The following is a 15,655-nucleotide window of genomic DNA, read 5'->3' as shown; positions in this document are numbered from 1 at the left end:
AAACACATTTTAATCCACAGCATGATAAATCTAAGATAAAGATAAAATGAAGGATTTTCTATTACTGAGAATTGTGAGATTCTGAATAAACAAAGCCTAGGACAAAGGAATTGAGACTTTGATTTGAGATGCCAAAATATAAGGAATGCAAAATTTAAAAATGACTTTTTTTTTTAGTAGTTTAGCATCAACTGAGTTAAGTATCAATTTGGCAAGAATAATTAGTTAAAAATATGAAGCTAGCAGATGGCACAGTTTATTAAACAGCATTTATTAATACCCAAGTGTAAAAACCTATAATAATTTATCTTCCTGCTTAACTGAATTTGATTTAATTGCTTTTACATTATTTTTCATATTAAGAATTACAAAACTGATTTGAGAATGAATTTCTATTCTTTTTCTCATGTGCCAAAATTGAAGAATTCTGGAAGAATAACTGAGGAGCGATGCAAAATCTTTTTTCTCTGAAGGTCTTTAAAAAAGTAATATTCTGGGGCAGCTAGATAGAGCACCAGCCCTGGATTTAGGAGGATCTGAGTTCAAATCTGATATCAGACACTTTGACACTTCCTGGGCAAGTCACTTAACCCCAATTGCCTCAGAAAAAAAAAAGGGGGGGGGGCGAGGGGGGGAAAGTAATATTCCTTTGCTACCTTCTTACTTAGAAGGAAAAGAACCATTTCACCAGACTCTTTTTCAGCCTATAATTTTTCCTCAATATCTTTTTGCCAAAAAGCAATGCCTCATCTCCACCTTCTTGCTAAGAATTCTGAAATTCCTAACTCTAATTTATAAGAAATCATGCCATTCTCCAATTGAAAAATGGTCAAAGGATATGAACAGACAATTCTCAGATGAAGAAATTGAAACTATTTCTAGTCATATGAAAAGATGCTCCAAGTCATTATTAATCAGAGAAATGCAAATTAAGACAACTCTAAGATACCACTACACACCTGTCAGATTGGCTAAGATGACAGGAAAAAATAATGATGATTGTTGGAGGGGATGCGGGAAAATTGGGACATTGATGCATTGTTGGTGGAGTTGTGAACGAATCCAACCATTTTGGAGAGTAGTTTGGAACTATGCTCAAAAAGTTATCAAACTGTGCATACCCTTTGATCCAGCAGTGTTACTACTGGGATTATATCCCAAAGAGATTATAAAGAAGGGAAAGGGACCTGTATGTGCACGAATGTTTGTGGCAGCCCTTTTTGTAGTGGCTAGAAACTGGAAACTGAATGGATGTCCATCAGTTGGAGAATGGCTGAATAAATTGTGGTATATGAATATTATGGAATATTACTGTTCTGTAAGAAATGACCAACAGGATGATTTCAGAAAGGCCTGGAGAGACTTACACGAACTGATGCTGAGTGAAATGAGCAGGACCAGGAGATCATTATATACTTCAACAACAATACTATATGATGACCAGTTCTGATGGACCAGGCCATCCTCAGCAACGAGATCAACCAAATCATTTCTAATGGAGCAGTAATGAACTGAACTAGCTATGCCCAGAAAGAACTCTGGGAGATGACTAAAAACCATTACATTGAATTCCCAATCCCTATATTTATGCCCACCTGCATTTTTGATTTCCTTCACAAGCTAATTGTACAATATTTCAGAGTCTGATTCTTTTTGTACAGCAAAATAACGGTTTGGTCATGTATACTTATTGTGTATCTAATTTATATTTTAATGTACTTAACATCTACTGGTCATCCTGCCATCTGGGGGAGAGGGTGGGGGTAAGAGGTGAAAAATTGGAACAAGAGGTTCGGCAACTGTTAATGCTGTAAAGTTACCCATACATATAACCTGTAAATAAAAGGTTATTAAATTAAAAAAAAAAAAAAGAATTCTGAAATTCCAACTGAGAATTGGATCTCATCACCAAACAGCATTGGGACCTCTATGGTATTCTTGCATCTATAGAAATCATTGTAGCCTGGGATGGTCATAAATTCTACTCACCTGTACCATTTGGTGAAAAGGCACAGTCCCATTGGGAGTGACCAGAGAGAAAGGAGGAAGCTGGAAGGGAGGAAGACCTTCTGCTGTTTTCCCAGTCAGAAGGAATGGCTGAGATCCCATCACCTGGAAGGAGTAGGCAATCAAGCCAGCAAACAGTATTACTAAAGCATTGCGGGCTAGAACAGAAGGGAAATAGCAGCAGTTAAAACTTTACTTTAGAAAAAAGAGAATTAGCATACAAGGAAAAAACAAGTTAATTTTATTTTCCCTATATAACTTTGTTTCCAAAACTTATTGATACTTTTCCATAACAAATACATGGATATACAACATATACATTGTGTACTGTGTTCATGTACATATCACAAACCCTTGTGTGTTACACTCATGTATGAATCTGTGATACAGTGGGGAAAAGTTCTGGGTTAATAGCCAGGAGATATGAGTTCTAGTTTCAGCTCTACTACTTTTATGTTGTATGGCTTGATTTTCTTCTTTGCTTCAGTTTCCTTATCTGAATAATAAATGGGGTAGTCTAGACAATCACTAAGGTCCCTTTCAACTATAACACTGTATGATGCTAAATTATGAAAATTATGAAAACAGAAAACACTTGGAAATAAATTCCTAACTTTTTCTAACCCCACTAGTGTAAATATTTTTGCAAAAATATCATCAGAAACTTGGGATGCTACAAGGATATAATTAGAACACTGTACACAGTAACAGCAAGATTATGTGATGATCAACTGTGATAAGAGTTAGCTCATCTTGGCAATGCGATGATTCAAGAAAATTATAGTAGACTTGAAATGGAAAATGCTATCTGCATCCAAAGACAGAACTATAGAGACTAAATGTGGGTAGAAGCATAATATTTTCACCTTTTTTTAAAAATTTGTTTCTTTTTTCCTCATGATTTTTTTCCTTTTGGTCTGATTTTTCTTGTACAACATGATAAATATGAAGACACGTTTAAAAGTATTGTACATGCAAACAATTAGAAAATGAGTAGATAACCATCAATTGAGAATGGCTGAACAAGTTGTGGTACATGAAGGCAATGGAATATTATTGTTCTGTTAAAAATGATGAACAAGCTGATTTTAGAAAGCCCTGCATTTACATGAACTGATGCTGAAACAAACAGAGCCAGGAATATACTGTACACAACAACTGCAAGAATATGCAATGATTAACTATGAAAGACTTGGTTCTTCTCAGTGGTTCAGTGATTTAAGCAATCCCAATAGACTTTAAACAGACAATACCATTTGCATCCAGAAAAAGAACTAAGAAAACTGAATGTAAATCAACATAAGCTATGTTCACTTCCTTTTTTTTTTTTTTTAAATTAAAGCTTTTTATTTTCAAAACATATGCATGGATAATTTATCAACACTGACCCTTGCAAAACCTTTCCAATTTTCTTCCCCGTCCCTCCAACCTCTCTCCTAGATGGCAACTAATCAAATATATGTTAAATATGTTAAACATGGTAAAAATATATTTATACAATTATCTTGCTGCACAAGAAAAATCAGATCAATGAGAAAAAAAATGAGAAAGAAAATAAAATGCAAGCAAACAACAACAAAAAGAATGAAAATGCTATGTTGTGATCCACACTCAGTTCCAATAGTCCTCCCTCTGGGTGTAAATGGCTCTCTTCATCATAAGATCACTGAAACTGGCCTGAATCATCTTATTGTTGAAAAAGCCATGTCCATCAGAATTGATCAACATTGTTGCTGTGTTATATTCACTTTTTTATTCTTTTTTTTAATCTCTCCCATAGTTTTTTCCTTTTGCTCTGATTTTTCTCTCCCAACATGATTCATAAGGCAATGTGTATTAAAAATAAATTTTAAAAAAGGAAAAACAAAGTATTGTACATGTACAGCCTATATCAGATTATTTGCTGTCTTGGGGAGGGAAAGGAAAGGGAGAGAGGAAAAAAAACTTTGGAACACAAAATTTTGCAAAAATGAATGATGAAAACTATCTTTACATGTATTTGTAAAAACAATACTATTAAAAATACTATAAGTTGTATATACTATATTACTAAATTATAGTCAAATATTCTTTAGACATACTATTTCATCTTGATCTTTTAAAACTTATATTCTTTCATAGTTTATAACAGCCATAATTATTTACATAGTCTTACATAAAAAAAAATATACACACATTGGCAGTCTGTATTAAAGAAATTTTTTTCTGATGGAATTGTGTGATCAAAAACATTTGAAGAACCCTGGGTACTTATTGCTGAAAAAACAGCAACATGGAAAAAGAGACAATAACTGCAGAGTGAATATTTAAGGATATTTAAGAGTACAATGAACCACAGCTCAAACAGTGTTTAAGATAAAATCTGATCTTAAAGCTTTTTTTATAATTTTTATTAGTATTGATATATATTGGTATTTGGAAGTCTCACCCACAGTGGATTTGTAGACTTGGTCTGAAAGCAGAGGGAATAAACTAAGAGCCATTGCAAGCTTGAGCAACTACAGTGTATTTGGTTTGTGATTAAGAGTGGAATGACAAGAGAAAAAGTAGTGATATCACTATTAGTCTCTATGTCCCTCAAAAAATCAAAGAATTTACAAATGATGAGTGGCGACAGTTAGGTGACACAGTGAATAGAGCATTGGCCTAGCATCAGGAGGATGTGAGTTTAAATCTGGTCTTAGACAATTGATGCAAGGACTGTATGACCCTGGGTGAGTCATTTACCCCAAATATCTCACTAAAAACAAAAAAAAAAAAAAAAAAAAAGAAAGAAAGAAAAAATGAAATGGCAATCTTTTCTTCCAGAAAAACCTTGGAAGACTAATATAAACTGATGAAAAGTGAAGTAAACAGAACCAGGAAAACACTGTACAAAATTGTACAATATTGTAATATACAATATTATAAGGATGATCAACTGTGAAAGATTTAGCTACTCTGATCACAACACAATGATTCAAGATAATTTCAAAGGAATCATGATAAGAAATGCTATTAACTTCCAGAAAAAAAAAAAACTGATTAATTTTGAATGCTGATTAAAATGTTTTGGTTCTTTTTTTTACTTTTTTTTCCCAACATGGTTAATATGGAAATATATTTTCCGTGACTTCACATATACAATTGATATCACATTGCTTGCCATCTCAGTGTGGAAGGAGGAAGAGAATATGGAACTCAATTTTTAAAAATGAATGTCAAAAATAAATGAATAAGCAAATAAATAAATTGATGGTCATCTAAATAAATTTTTAAAAGGGACTTTAAAAAAGTTTTGTTACTCCTCCTTCAACCAAAAAACTCACTCTTTATATGAAAATATATATCAATAACTACTAAAAATTATAAAAAAGCTTTAAGATCAGATTTTATCTTAAACATTGTTTGAACTGTGGGCTTCTGAGTTCCCTACAAGAAAATGCTTTTTTAAAGAACTTTCCCTTAAAAGGAATCATAGACTAGAAAGGGAAAGAGAATACTGAATGACCCAGGAAATAGATAGAAATCTCAAAGACAATGTTCACTAAATGAATACAGAAGGATATGTTTCTGTGGATTTTGTCTTGGCTAGATGTCTATCTGCCTTGAACTATAAGCTCCAAGAAAGCAGAGACATTGCCACTCATTCATCCATATCTAGAATGAAGCCATTGGAGGAAATCAGTAATTCTATTCATCGATGATTTTGTTATATAGAGGAAGGATATTAGCCACTAGCCTGTGTCCACTGCTTTAAGTCCACACCATAGAGACTGGAGACTAGGGACATGGAGTTCAGGATCTGGGAACAGACCATTCAGCTTCCTACCAAAGTTGAATCATACTTTAAATGCACAAGAAAAGCTCACTATTTACAATCAGCCTGTAGTCAATTCTTTGGGAAAGCAAGTGATCCTTTTAGAATGATTCTATTTATGTAGATATGAGAGGGTTGGATTTACCCAAAATAAGGTAAGTAAATAGTGTAAACTCCCAATTCTGAATGGTGATATTATATCACTTACTAGAACCACTTGTTGGAGACATTGTAAGGATTAAAAATCTAAAGTTGGAAGGAACCTTCCACATTTCACAAATGGGTTAACAGGCTCAAAGGAATGAAGCAACTTGCTAAAAGTCATAGTGCAAATAAGGAGCAGTGCTGATGTTCAGTCCTCCTATGCTATCCTGTAATTCATATTCTGTAGGAGGGATTGGATTAGACCTTTGGTCTCTAAGATTCATCGATTCTAGAAAACAAGTCACAGAAGGAAGTAACAACAGAATAATACTCAGAGCAGTTGAAAATGACAGTGAGAGCAAGATTGGCCTTCCTTCTCCCTTCTCCTCAGCTCTATCTCCTTTCCCACTCTTCTCCTAAGGAATCTCACCAGACTACCATTTTATCATATGCACCCTTGGGTAGAACTCAATTGAATGAATAAGAGATAAATGGAAATAGGATAAAATAGAGAGAGCTGTGAAATTAGGCATACACGACTTTGATTCAAGTCTCATCTCTGCTCAATTGTGCAACATTAAAAAAATAAATCTCTAAGTATCAGAGTAGCTGTAAAAATGAAAATAACAATTATGTCAACTACTTCACAGAATTGTTATGATTAAAGAGTTTATAAATGATATAGTGCTATAGAAACATGCATTTATTTATAAGACACTAATCAGAAAAAAAAATCCTCAATAATAGAATTTACTGTCTGTTTCATCAGAAGAGCCCAGGCAGAATGGAGCCAAAAGTTACCACTTTCCTAGAGACAATATATAACAGTTAATTTCCCTTAATGTTGTTGCTATTCAGTCATGTCTGACTCTTAGTGATCTCCTTTGGAGTTTTCTTAGCAAAGATACAGAAGTGATATGCCATTTTCTTCATCATTTTACAGATGAGGAAATGGAGTCCAGCAGGGTCAAGTGGCCAGATTTGATCTGACATTCTAGCCACTGTATCACCTAACTGCTCAGAATTGCCCTCAATACACTTTTCTAAGTTCCTTACTTACTTCTAAGTCAATTAGTTTAGCTCCACCTTTTTGGCAAGTCCATATAAGATGATGGTTCTAGGATCTAAGTGAAAACTGAACCTTTTTTTCCCATTTGTTTTTCCCTACAGTCACGTCCCTCACTCCATCCTCCAGGGCATTAGTTTACCTGTTGCAGTGGCCCAGACTATCAGGCGGCTGAGCCGGACACAAGGCGGCACCTGTTGATTGAGGGGTGGCACCTGCTCCCTCATCATCTTCAGCAGCAGCAGGAGCACTATGCAGATCAGCCCTAAGACAGCATCTCCTACCCTGTGGGCAGAGAATCAAACTGTGAGGGCGGTGTGGGACCCCATGTTTAGAGCAAACATCCTATCTGCCTGTCTTCCTCCTCTCCTAAAGCTTGTCATTCTCTTTAGTTGGAACACAATTCCTCATTTTTATTAACCCTTGCTTCCCTAGCTTACTTTATAACCTTTTCCAAAGCAAAACAGAGGTACACTGAAAACACTGGAATAAGTGTCCAGAGCCCTGGGCTTTATCCTACCTAAGCTACCACCTGTCTTGGTGATTGGGTCATTTGGGTAAGTTATTCTTCCTAGGTCTGAATTTGCTTTTCTGTGAAATATTAGGGGTAAGATCCCAAAGGGCTCTTTCAGCTCCACTGATATATGGCTCTAAGCCTTCTTGGGTTGGCTCAATCTATCTCTGATTACTCATCAACACCAAAAGGCACCTTCTCAGAAGGAGGGATGCATTCTTTTTATATTATTTTTATCTTAACTTTTGGGCTCGCTATAGTGTTTTTCAGTTATTCTGCACATGGATGTTCTGTCTCCCCAGAATTGTTGAGGACAGAAGCTATCTCTTCTTCCTCCTGTTCTTCCAATGTCCAATGCTCACTCACTCCTCCAAGTGCCTGATGTTGTTAATGATATCAGGGTGGCTAGGTGGTACAGTGGATAGAACACTGGATCTCAATTCAAGAAGATCTGAGTCAGACACTTACAAGCTGTTTGATCTTGGGCAAGTTACCTAATCCTGTCTGCCTCAGTTTTCTTCTCATCTGTAAAATGAGCTAGAGAAGAAATGGCAAACCATTCCAGTATCTTTGCCAGGAAAATCCCAAATAGGGTCACACAAAGTTGGATATGGTTGAACAACTACAATAGCATGACACTGGTGATCAATCATGGGTACTGACTGACTTCTTGATTTCTCTGAGGGCTGAAATCTAATGTGGGTGACAGCCAAAGATGGAAATTACAGTAGGAAGTAATTGGGAGGCAACATAACATAGTGAAAAGAACAGATTTGGAGTTGGAAGACTCAGAACCAAATCCCAGCTCTGCCATTTATTGAGTGAGTGATCTTGGATAAGTAACCTCACCCCTCTGTGCCTCAATTTCTCCATTTGTAAAATAAAAAGGTTAGACTGGATGTGGTTCCTGTCTAGCTCTAGGTCTTTATCCTCTGTGTTTCTTTTGGGGGTTAAGAAACTTCCCTCTTTTCCTCCCTCCCCAATAGACTGCAAATAAAATGACAGAAGACCGGTGGCTTACCTGGTCTGCCCAATTCTGAGGAAAGTGTAATACACCTGAAGGAAAAACTGCTGAGGAATGTCCTGTAGACCCAAGAGGTTCTGTGCAAGGCCCAATGTTTTACAAATCAATAAAAATAATTAAATAAATAAAATGTTAATAAATTAATATTCATTGAATATTTATTATAAGTACAATAATACAAGTATATTAATAATTACAAGTATGTATAAATATAAGCATAATAATGATTAATAAAATATATAAATATTAAATACCTATTCTAACTAACTATAAGGTAATTTCAACGATAGGGAACTAGCAGATAGGGGAAATAAAGAAAGGACTAAATAGGGACTCACAATTGAGCTAAATTTTGAAGGACAATGAGTATATCCATGTAAAGGATTCACAGATGGAAGGTAGAAATGTCATTTCTAGGGAACAGCACAGGTAGGCCAGTTTGGATGTATTGTAGAGTCTGTGAAGGTGAATAATATGCAATAATGCTGAAAAGGTAGGAGAAAGTCAGGTACTTAAGGGTTTTAATTGTCAAGTAGAGGAATATTTGCATTTTTATCAAAGCTCTACACTTTGTGGGGCAGGGATTAACAGAATGATAGTGCATTCTTTCATTCTCTTCTCCTCCCACTATGTCAGATTCTTCCTTCTCTGATGCATCCCCTCCTTCTCCTCGCCCCCCCCCCCCCACAAACAGAGCAGCACCTTCCATGAAATTCTAAAGAAAAGGGGAGAAGACAGGAGAAAGAATTGAGGGGCAAGGTAAAAGCACAAGCAGAGGGACCTCAGCACATATGCCAAGTGTTGTTTGGCTTCTCATTAGTGACTGGAAATTTTCAAGATAAATTAGAAAACAAAGTGGCAAACTGGCCAAAACAAAAACCCAATTTTATTAAACATGAGTGTCCTGCAGAACTTCAGGACTGGAAGGGACTTTAAGAAATCAGCTCATTCTTCTCTCTTTCTCAATGTTTATTGCAAGTTGTTTTTTTAAAATTTTTCTTAATTTCAGTAAAAAAACAAACAAACAAACAAAAAACTGAAAGGGTTTTTAGGCTTCTCCCAAGTACCATTCTGAGATGAGGGAAAATGGCCCTAGGTCAAAAGTGTTCAACCTGTGCCTCCCAATGTGTAAGACTGTGCCTCCCTATTTGTAAGACTAAGGTTGATAAGAACCCTCCCCCCCCCCACAGCCCTTAGCTATGTCCTTATTTATTGAAGTCAAGTGAAACAATGACTGTAAAATGCTTTGAGTTCCCAGGGAAAAAGATTGCTCTATCTGGGCATGTTACAGTTAATGGATTTGGGGATTTACTGCCCCTTCAGATACCTGGGCACAGAGACCACCTAACAATGGGCAGCAGCACTATGAAGGAATAAAAGGCTCTTACCTTGATCTGGCCAAACCCAATGGTGATGGAAGCAGCAGATGTGAAACCTTTAATAACAGGAAGGGAAATGAAATCCAGAAGGAACCCTGGCCAACACAAAAGAAAATCTGAGTGACACATTCTTAAATTAAGCAGTTTCTGGTTCCCAGGAGATATCAGAAAGTGGAGGTGTAACAAGTGACACATTGAAAATAATGGAATTATGAATACAGAGAGGCTTGGAGAGACTTAACATGAACTGATGCTAAGTGAAATGAGCAGAACCAAGGAGATCATTATACATAACAACAATATTGTATGAGGATGTATTCATTCTAATGGAAGTGGATATCTTTGACAAATAGAAGATCTAATTCAGTTCCAGTTGATCAATGATGGACAGAATCAACTACACCCAGAGAAGGAACACTAGGAAATGAATGTGGACTACTTGCATTTTTGTTTTTCTTCCCAAGTTATTTTTATCTTTTGAATCCATTTTTTCTTGTGTAACAAGAGAACTGTATGGATCTGCACACATATGTTGTACCTAAGATATACTTTAACATGTTTAACATGTATGAGACTGCCCTGCCTGTCATATAGGGAAGGGGGTGGAGGGAGGGAAGGGAAAAGTTGGAACAGAAGTGAGTGCAAGGGATAATATTGTAAAAATTACCCATGCATATGTTCTGTCAATAAAAAGCTATAATAAAAAAAAAAGGAAAAAAAAAGAAAATAATGGAATTACACTGAATTGTTTATTCCTTTTCAGAAAAAGGAGAAATGATTATAGCTAGCATCTATGTGATTATTATAATAAATGCTAGCTATAAAGTGCTTTAAAATTTACAAAGTGCTTTACAAATATTTCTTCATTCTTTCCTCAAACAACCCTAAGGTAGATGTTATCATTATCTCCATTTTGCAGATGCAGAATATGAGTCAGACAGGGATTAAATGACCTGTCCAGGATCAAATAGCTTGCAAATAAAAATGCAACATCCAGTCCAGTGCCCTAGCTTGGGAGAGGCTGTTCCATTCTTTTGGAAAATATAGAATGAAGAAGGCAGAAGCTAAGATAGGGAGTCTTCCCAAATGGATCCAGAAAGAACTGGAAGGAAGTTCTAGGTATCTTACCCAAGTGCAGGATCCCCATGGCTAACTGGATACAGCCAGAGAGGAAAGCTAGGAGCACAGCATAGGCAGGCTGGTGTAAGGCGTAGAAGGAAACCAGTAAAGACATGATGGCTGTAGGGCCCAGCGTCACATCCCGGGAGGTGCCCAGGAAAAAATACACAAAACATCCCATAAAGGAGGAGTAGAGACCATACTGCTCGGAGAAACAGAGACAGGATTATAAGAAGGATAAAGGAGTCATTGAATTATGTGTTTGTCTGTCTAAGTACATATACAGAAAGAGGTCTTAGGCTTGCAATTCCATGAGGAGATGCTCTTTACCAGTACAGGTTAACACATTCTTTAGTATCCATGGTCTTAAAAGAGTAGTTTGGGGCAATTAATAGGAAGTTAAAATAGTATAGTAAGTTAATTAGCTAGAGGACAATTAGTAAAAAGTTACCCAAAGTCATACAGCATTTATCAGAGGTGGGATATGAATCTCTAAGGCTGCCTCTCTATATTCATTTTTAAATAGATTGTTACCCAGATAGCTAGCTAATTTCATATCTCTTTATAGTTATATCTCGCTTTATAGTTTTACATGGTTATAGACATATAATTATAAAGATCAACATATAACATGTTATAGTTATATATACATACATATACATATGTATGTACATCTATAATTACTTATGTTAGAGACTTTTAACCTGGGGTCTGTGAATTTTAAAAAAAATTTCCATAACTAGATTTTAATATAATTGGTTTCCTTTGCAATTCCATGAGTTTTGTTTTATGCATTTAAAAGCATTTTATATATATTTCTATATACATATAAAAGGGATCCATAAGGTTCCTTGACTATCAAAGTGATTCTATGAACCACAAAAAGTTAAAAACTCTTGAGCAAGACATTTGCATAAGTATTTATATTATATATGTATATATTTCATATATGCACATGTATTGTTTTTATATGCAAATACAAAAATAGATGGGCATCATATAACAATGTGCATGTATATATGTGTACACATGTGTATTCACGTTATTGTGCTGTTACTGGACAAATAAGAATTAAAGGTTACAACAGAAACAGCCACAGTGCTGGATGGAATGGATTACTATGGACTGAACTTAAATATCTTACCTGGACAGGCAATCCAGCCACCTCAGCATAGGCCAGAGCCTGGGGTACAACAGTAAGCCCCACAGTGAACCCAGCAATGCTGTCCAGTTGTAACCACTTCAGAGAGTAGTGGGGAAGCCATCCCAGTACGGGAAGCCTTTTTTGAACTATTTTTAGGGAACAGCACCAGGCTCTCTCTGTCATGCTGAAATCTGTTGATCTGACCTGTGCTCTGCAGATAGTAAACAGTCCTGTAAAAAACAGAAAAATATTCAGAAAAACTGGAGCTGAAGAAACTTCCAATGGGGATCTTTATTACCAGTGATCCTGAAATTCAGGAAGGCCTGTTATCCCTGCTATCTTCCTCTAGCTCCTCTGCCATCCAAATGTTCAGGGGAAAACAAAAAGACTTCTTGGGGTAAAAACAATAAACCTCCTGGAGATCATGAGCCTTTAGAGAATTAGTGTAAAAATTACATGTGATAAAGGTCCATTGATAAATAGATCAAAAATTAACTGGAAACAAAATAATATAATTTTAAAGAATGAGTGTATCAAATAACAAATCATAGAAACAATAATTTCATCGAAGAGAATGACAATAATGAGACAACATACCAAAACTTATGGGATGCAGCCAAAACAAAAAATTTTAAGGGAAATTTTCTATCTCTATATGCTAACAGGAATAAAATAGAGAAAAAAGAGATTAATGAATTGGGCATGCAACTAAAAAATCTAGAAAAAGAATATACCCCCCCTAACTAAATACCAAATTCGAAATTCTGAAAATCAAAGCAAAGATGAATAAAATTGAAAATAAGAAAACTGTTTAACTAATAAATAAAACTAAGAGTTGGTTTTATTAAAAAATAATAAAATAGAAAAACCTTTGGTTAATTTGATTAGAAAAAGAAAAGAAGAAAACCAAACTATCAGTATAAAAATGAAAAGAGAATGCTTACCACCAATGAAGGGCAAAATTAAAGCAAAAATTAGGAGCTATTTTGACCAAATGTATGCCAATTAATCTGACAATCTTAAGTAAAATGGATGAATATTTATAGAAATCTAGATTGTCCAGATTAACAGAAGTAGAAATAAAATACTTAAATAGTCCCATTTTAGAAAAAGCATTAGTGTCCTATAGGTAAATGGGTTAAATCAACTTAGATGGCAGTAGTAATTTATATATACACACATATATGTATACATATATATATATATATATATATACATATTTATGTATGTATGTATATATCTGGGGGGCCTGACAAAGATCACCTGCATTTTTCTAGACTGGAGGGGATAGGGTAGGGGTAAAGGCTGAGAAGAAAGCAAAAGTTATGAAGTAGGCAAACCTATCTTGTTCTGCATTATCAATTTTTTCTTTCTTTCACTAGTGTTTCCCCATTCAAAATGACATAGTGGATACAGCAGTAGACTTAAAATTAGGAAGACCCGAGTTCAAATCCCATCTCAGATAATAACGGGGTTATGTGACCCTGGATAAATAATTTTCGCTTCTCGGTGCCTCAGTTTCCTCATTTATAAAATGAAGGGTTGATCTCAGTGACATCTTTCCTTTAAATCACCCATTCCTACCTCACAAAAGGTAAGTACTAAAAGAAGAAAACTGGAGACTTGAGTCCCTAGTCATTCTCCCTAATCCCCTGACATCCTACAAATAAGGTTTGCCTTTGGAAAGTCATCCTACCTCCCCATTAAATCACCTCCCATATACTTTAGCTTCCTGACCAACTTCCCCTAGTACCACACATCCATTAATATGACACTGGGGGATCAGAATCATAGTTTTTAAGCCGGAAAGAATCTTAAAGGCTAATTAGTCAAACATCCTATTTTACAAATGAAGCCCAAAGCCACAGAGTAAGTGACTGGTGTGCCAAGATTTGATCCTGAACAATGTGATTCCAAATCTAGGGCCCATTTTTTTTTTTTTTTTTTTTTTTTTTTTAACAAGCTTTAGCTTTGGTTTCAGGAGGGAAGCCATTCACCTCGATTCAAGAGACCAAACCTTTCACCTAAATTTGGCTTGTATAAAACCTGAGAAGGGTTTTAATGTTATTTTTCAGGGCAGATATACATCAATATATCCATCCATCTAAACATCCATTCATCCATACATATATTTTTTTTTGCTGGACCTGTGATTTCACAGATATAAGGAACTTCTGATTAGGAAGATCCCTCCACAAAGGCAGAACACCAAATAGTTCTTAGATCTCAGAGAGGTTAAGTGCTTTGTCCAAGGTCACATGGACAGTCAGTCTCACAGTCTGTGTGAGAGTCAGGAGTAAACCCATTTTTCTGACTGGTCGGGTCTTCAACCACATACCATACTACTTTTTGTATATGGCCCTGTGACATATATATGTATGTCTATATAAATGGATGGCAGGTAGATAGAGCCATAGTGCGTAGACTTCTAGGCTTACAGGCAGGAAGATTCATTTTCCAGAGTTCAAATCTGGCCTCAGATGCTTACTAGCTATGTAAGCCATAGCTTACATATGGACAGGTCACAACTGTGTTTCAGTTTCCTTATCTGTAAAATGGCAAACTATTCCAGTTATCTGTGCCAAGAAAACCCCAAATGGGGCCATTTCATGACTGAAATGATTGTTTGAATATGTGTAAGGATGGATGGGGGAGGGAGATGAATGGATATATGGATGTACAGATGGGTATCACAGGTGTGAATACATGTTATACTGGGTATGTCCAGACACAACCCGTTTCCAAAAATTTATCATTTTTTGTTGTATTTGTTTATATTTTTAAAGTAAGGGATAGGGACCAGATCTATGATTTTTACTTATATGCCAGATTCCTGGATGGGGAAATTCATACTACCAAAGCCCTTGGCATGTCTTCTGCAGTCTCAGAGAGATGGAATGTTAAGTTATCTGCCAAGGGTCACTCAGGCTGTATGAGTCTTGAATCCAGATCTTCCTTGCTCCAAAGCCTGTGTTTTTTATGTTTTTCCATACCATGCTGCTTCTTTTAAAAGTTTACTTATTTTTTAATATTGTTTACTTACATTAGTTAGATAAATACAAATTATCTTTTATGACTGAGAGTTAAATAAACATTTACCTTAAAAAACTAAATTCCCTGAATGTATGCCCTAATGAAATGTGTTTGCATAAATATACACACGTTGTTTTTCCTTCATTCTCAAAGAAAACCATCATATCAGGAAGGTGATGCCATGACTTCCAAGTGAATTGGATTTAGTTGAGGCAGGGCTGTGCAAGGTCACCTGCCTCACATCCCTTCCAGAGTATCGTTGTCCAGTAGCCAGATACAGATCAAGATGACTGAGGATGACCCCGAATGAATAAGCCTAGGTAGCCAGGGCAACTAGATGACACAGTGAATAAAGCATCCACACTAAAGTCAGGAGGACCTGAGTTCAAATTTGCCTTCAGATACTTAACACTTCCTGCTGTGTGA

At 35.8% G+C, this 15,655-nt stretch overlaps 1 protein-coding gene across 1 annotated transcript in view; it reads right to left on the bottom strand.

The window, feature by feature from the left end:
• The window catches only part of SLC26A11 (solute carrier family 26 member 11), a 46,768-nt gene that overhangs the window by 29,884 nt on the left and 1,229 nt on the right, over window positions 1–15,655 (bottom strand). The window contains exons 2-7 of the mRNA XM_023502674.2: window positions 12,197–12,426; window positions 11,062–11,254; window positions 9,943–10,028; window positions 8,552–8,631; window positions 7,159–7,301; window positions 1,990–2,165 (exon numbers count right to left, since the gene is read on the bottom strand). Coding sequence (XP_023358442.2) covers window positions 1,990–2,165; window positions 7,159–7,301; window positions 8,552–8,631; window positions 9,943–10,028; window positions 11,062–11,254; window positions 12,197–12,426 — 908 coding nt within the window. The remainder of the gene's footprint in view (window positions 1–1,989; window positions 2,166–7,158; window positions 7,302–8,551; window positions 8,632–9,942; window positions 10,029–11,061; window positions 11,255–12,196; window positions 12,427–15,655) is intronic.

The sequence above is a fragment of the Sarcophilus harrisii genome, chromosome 4 (assembly GCF_902635505.1).
Source record: "Sarcophilus harrisii chromosome 4, mSarHar1.11, whole genome shotgun sequence".
Classification (NCBI taxonomy): Eukaryota; Metazoa; Chordata; class Mammalia; order Dasyuromorphia; family Dasyuridae; genus Sarcophilus; species Sarcophilus harrisii.
This window is presented reverse-complemented; position numbering and strand designations above follow the sequence as displayed.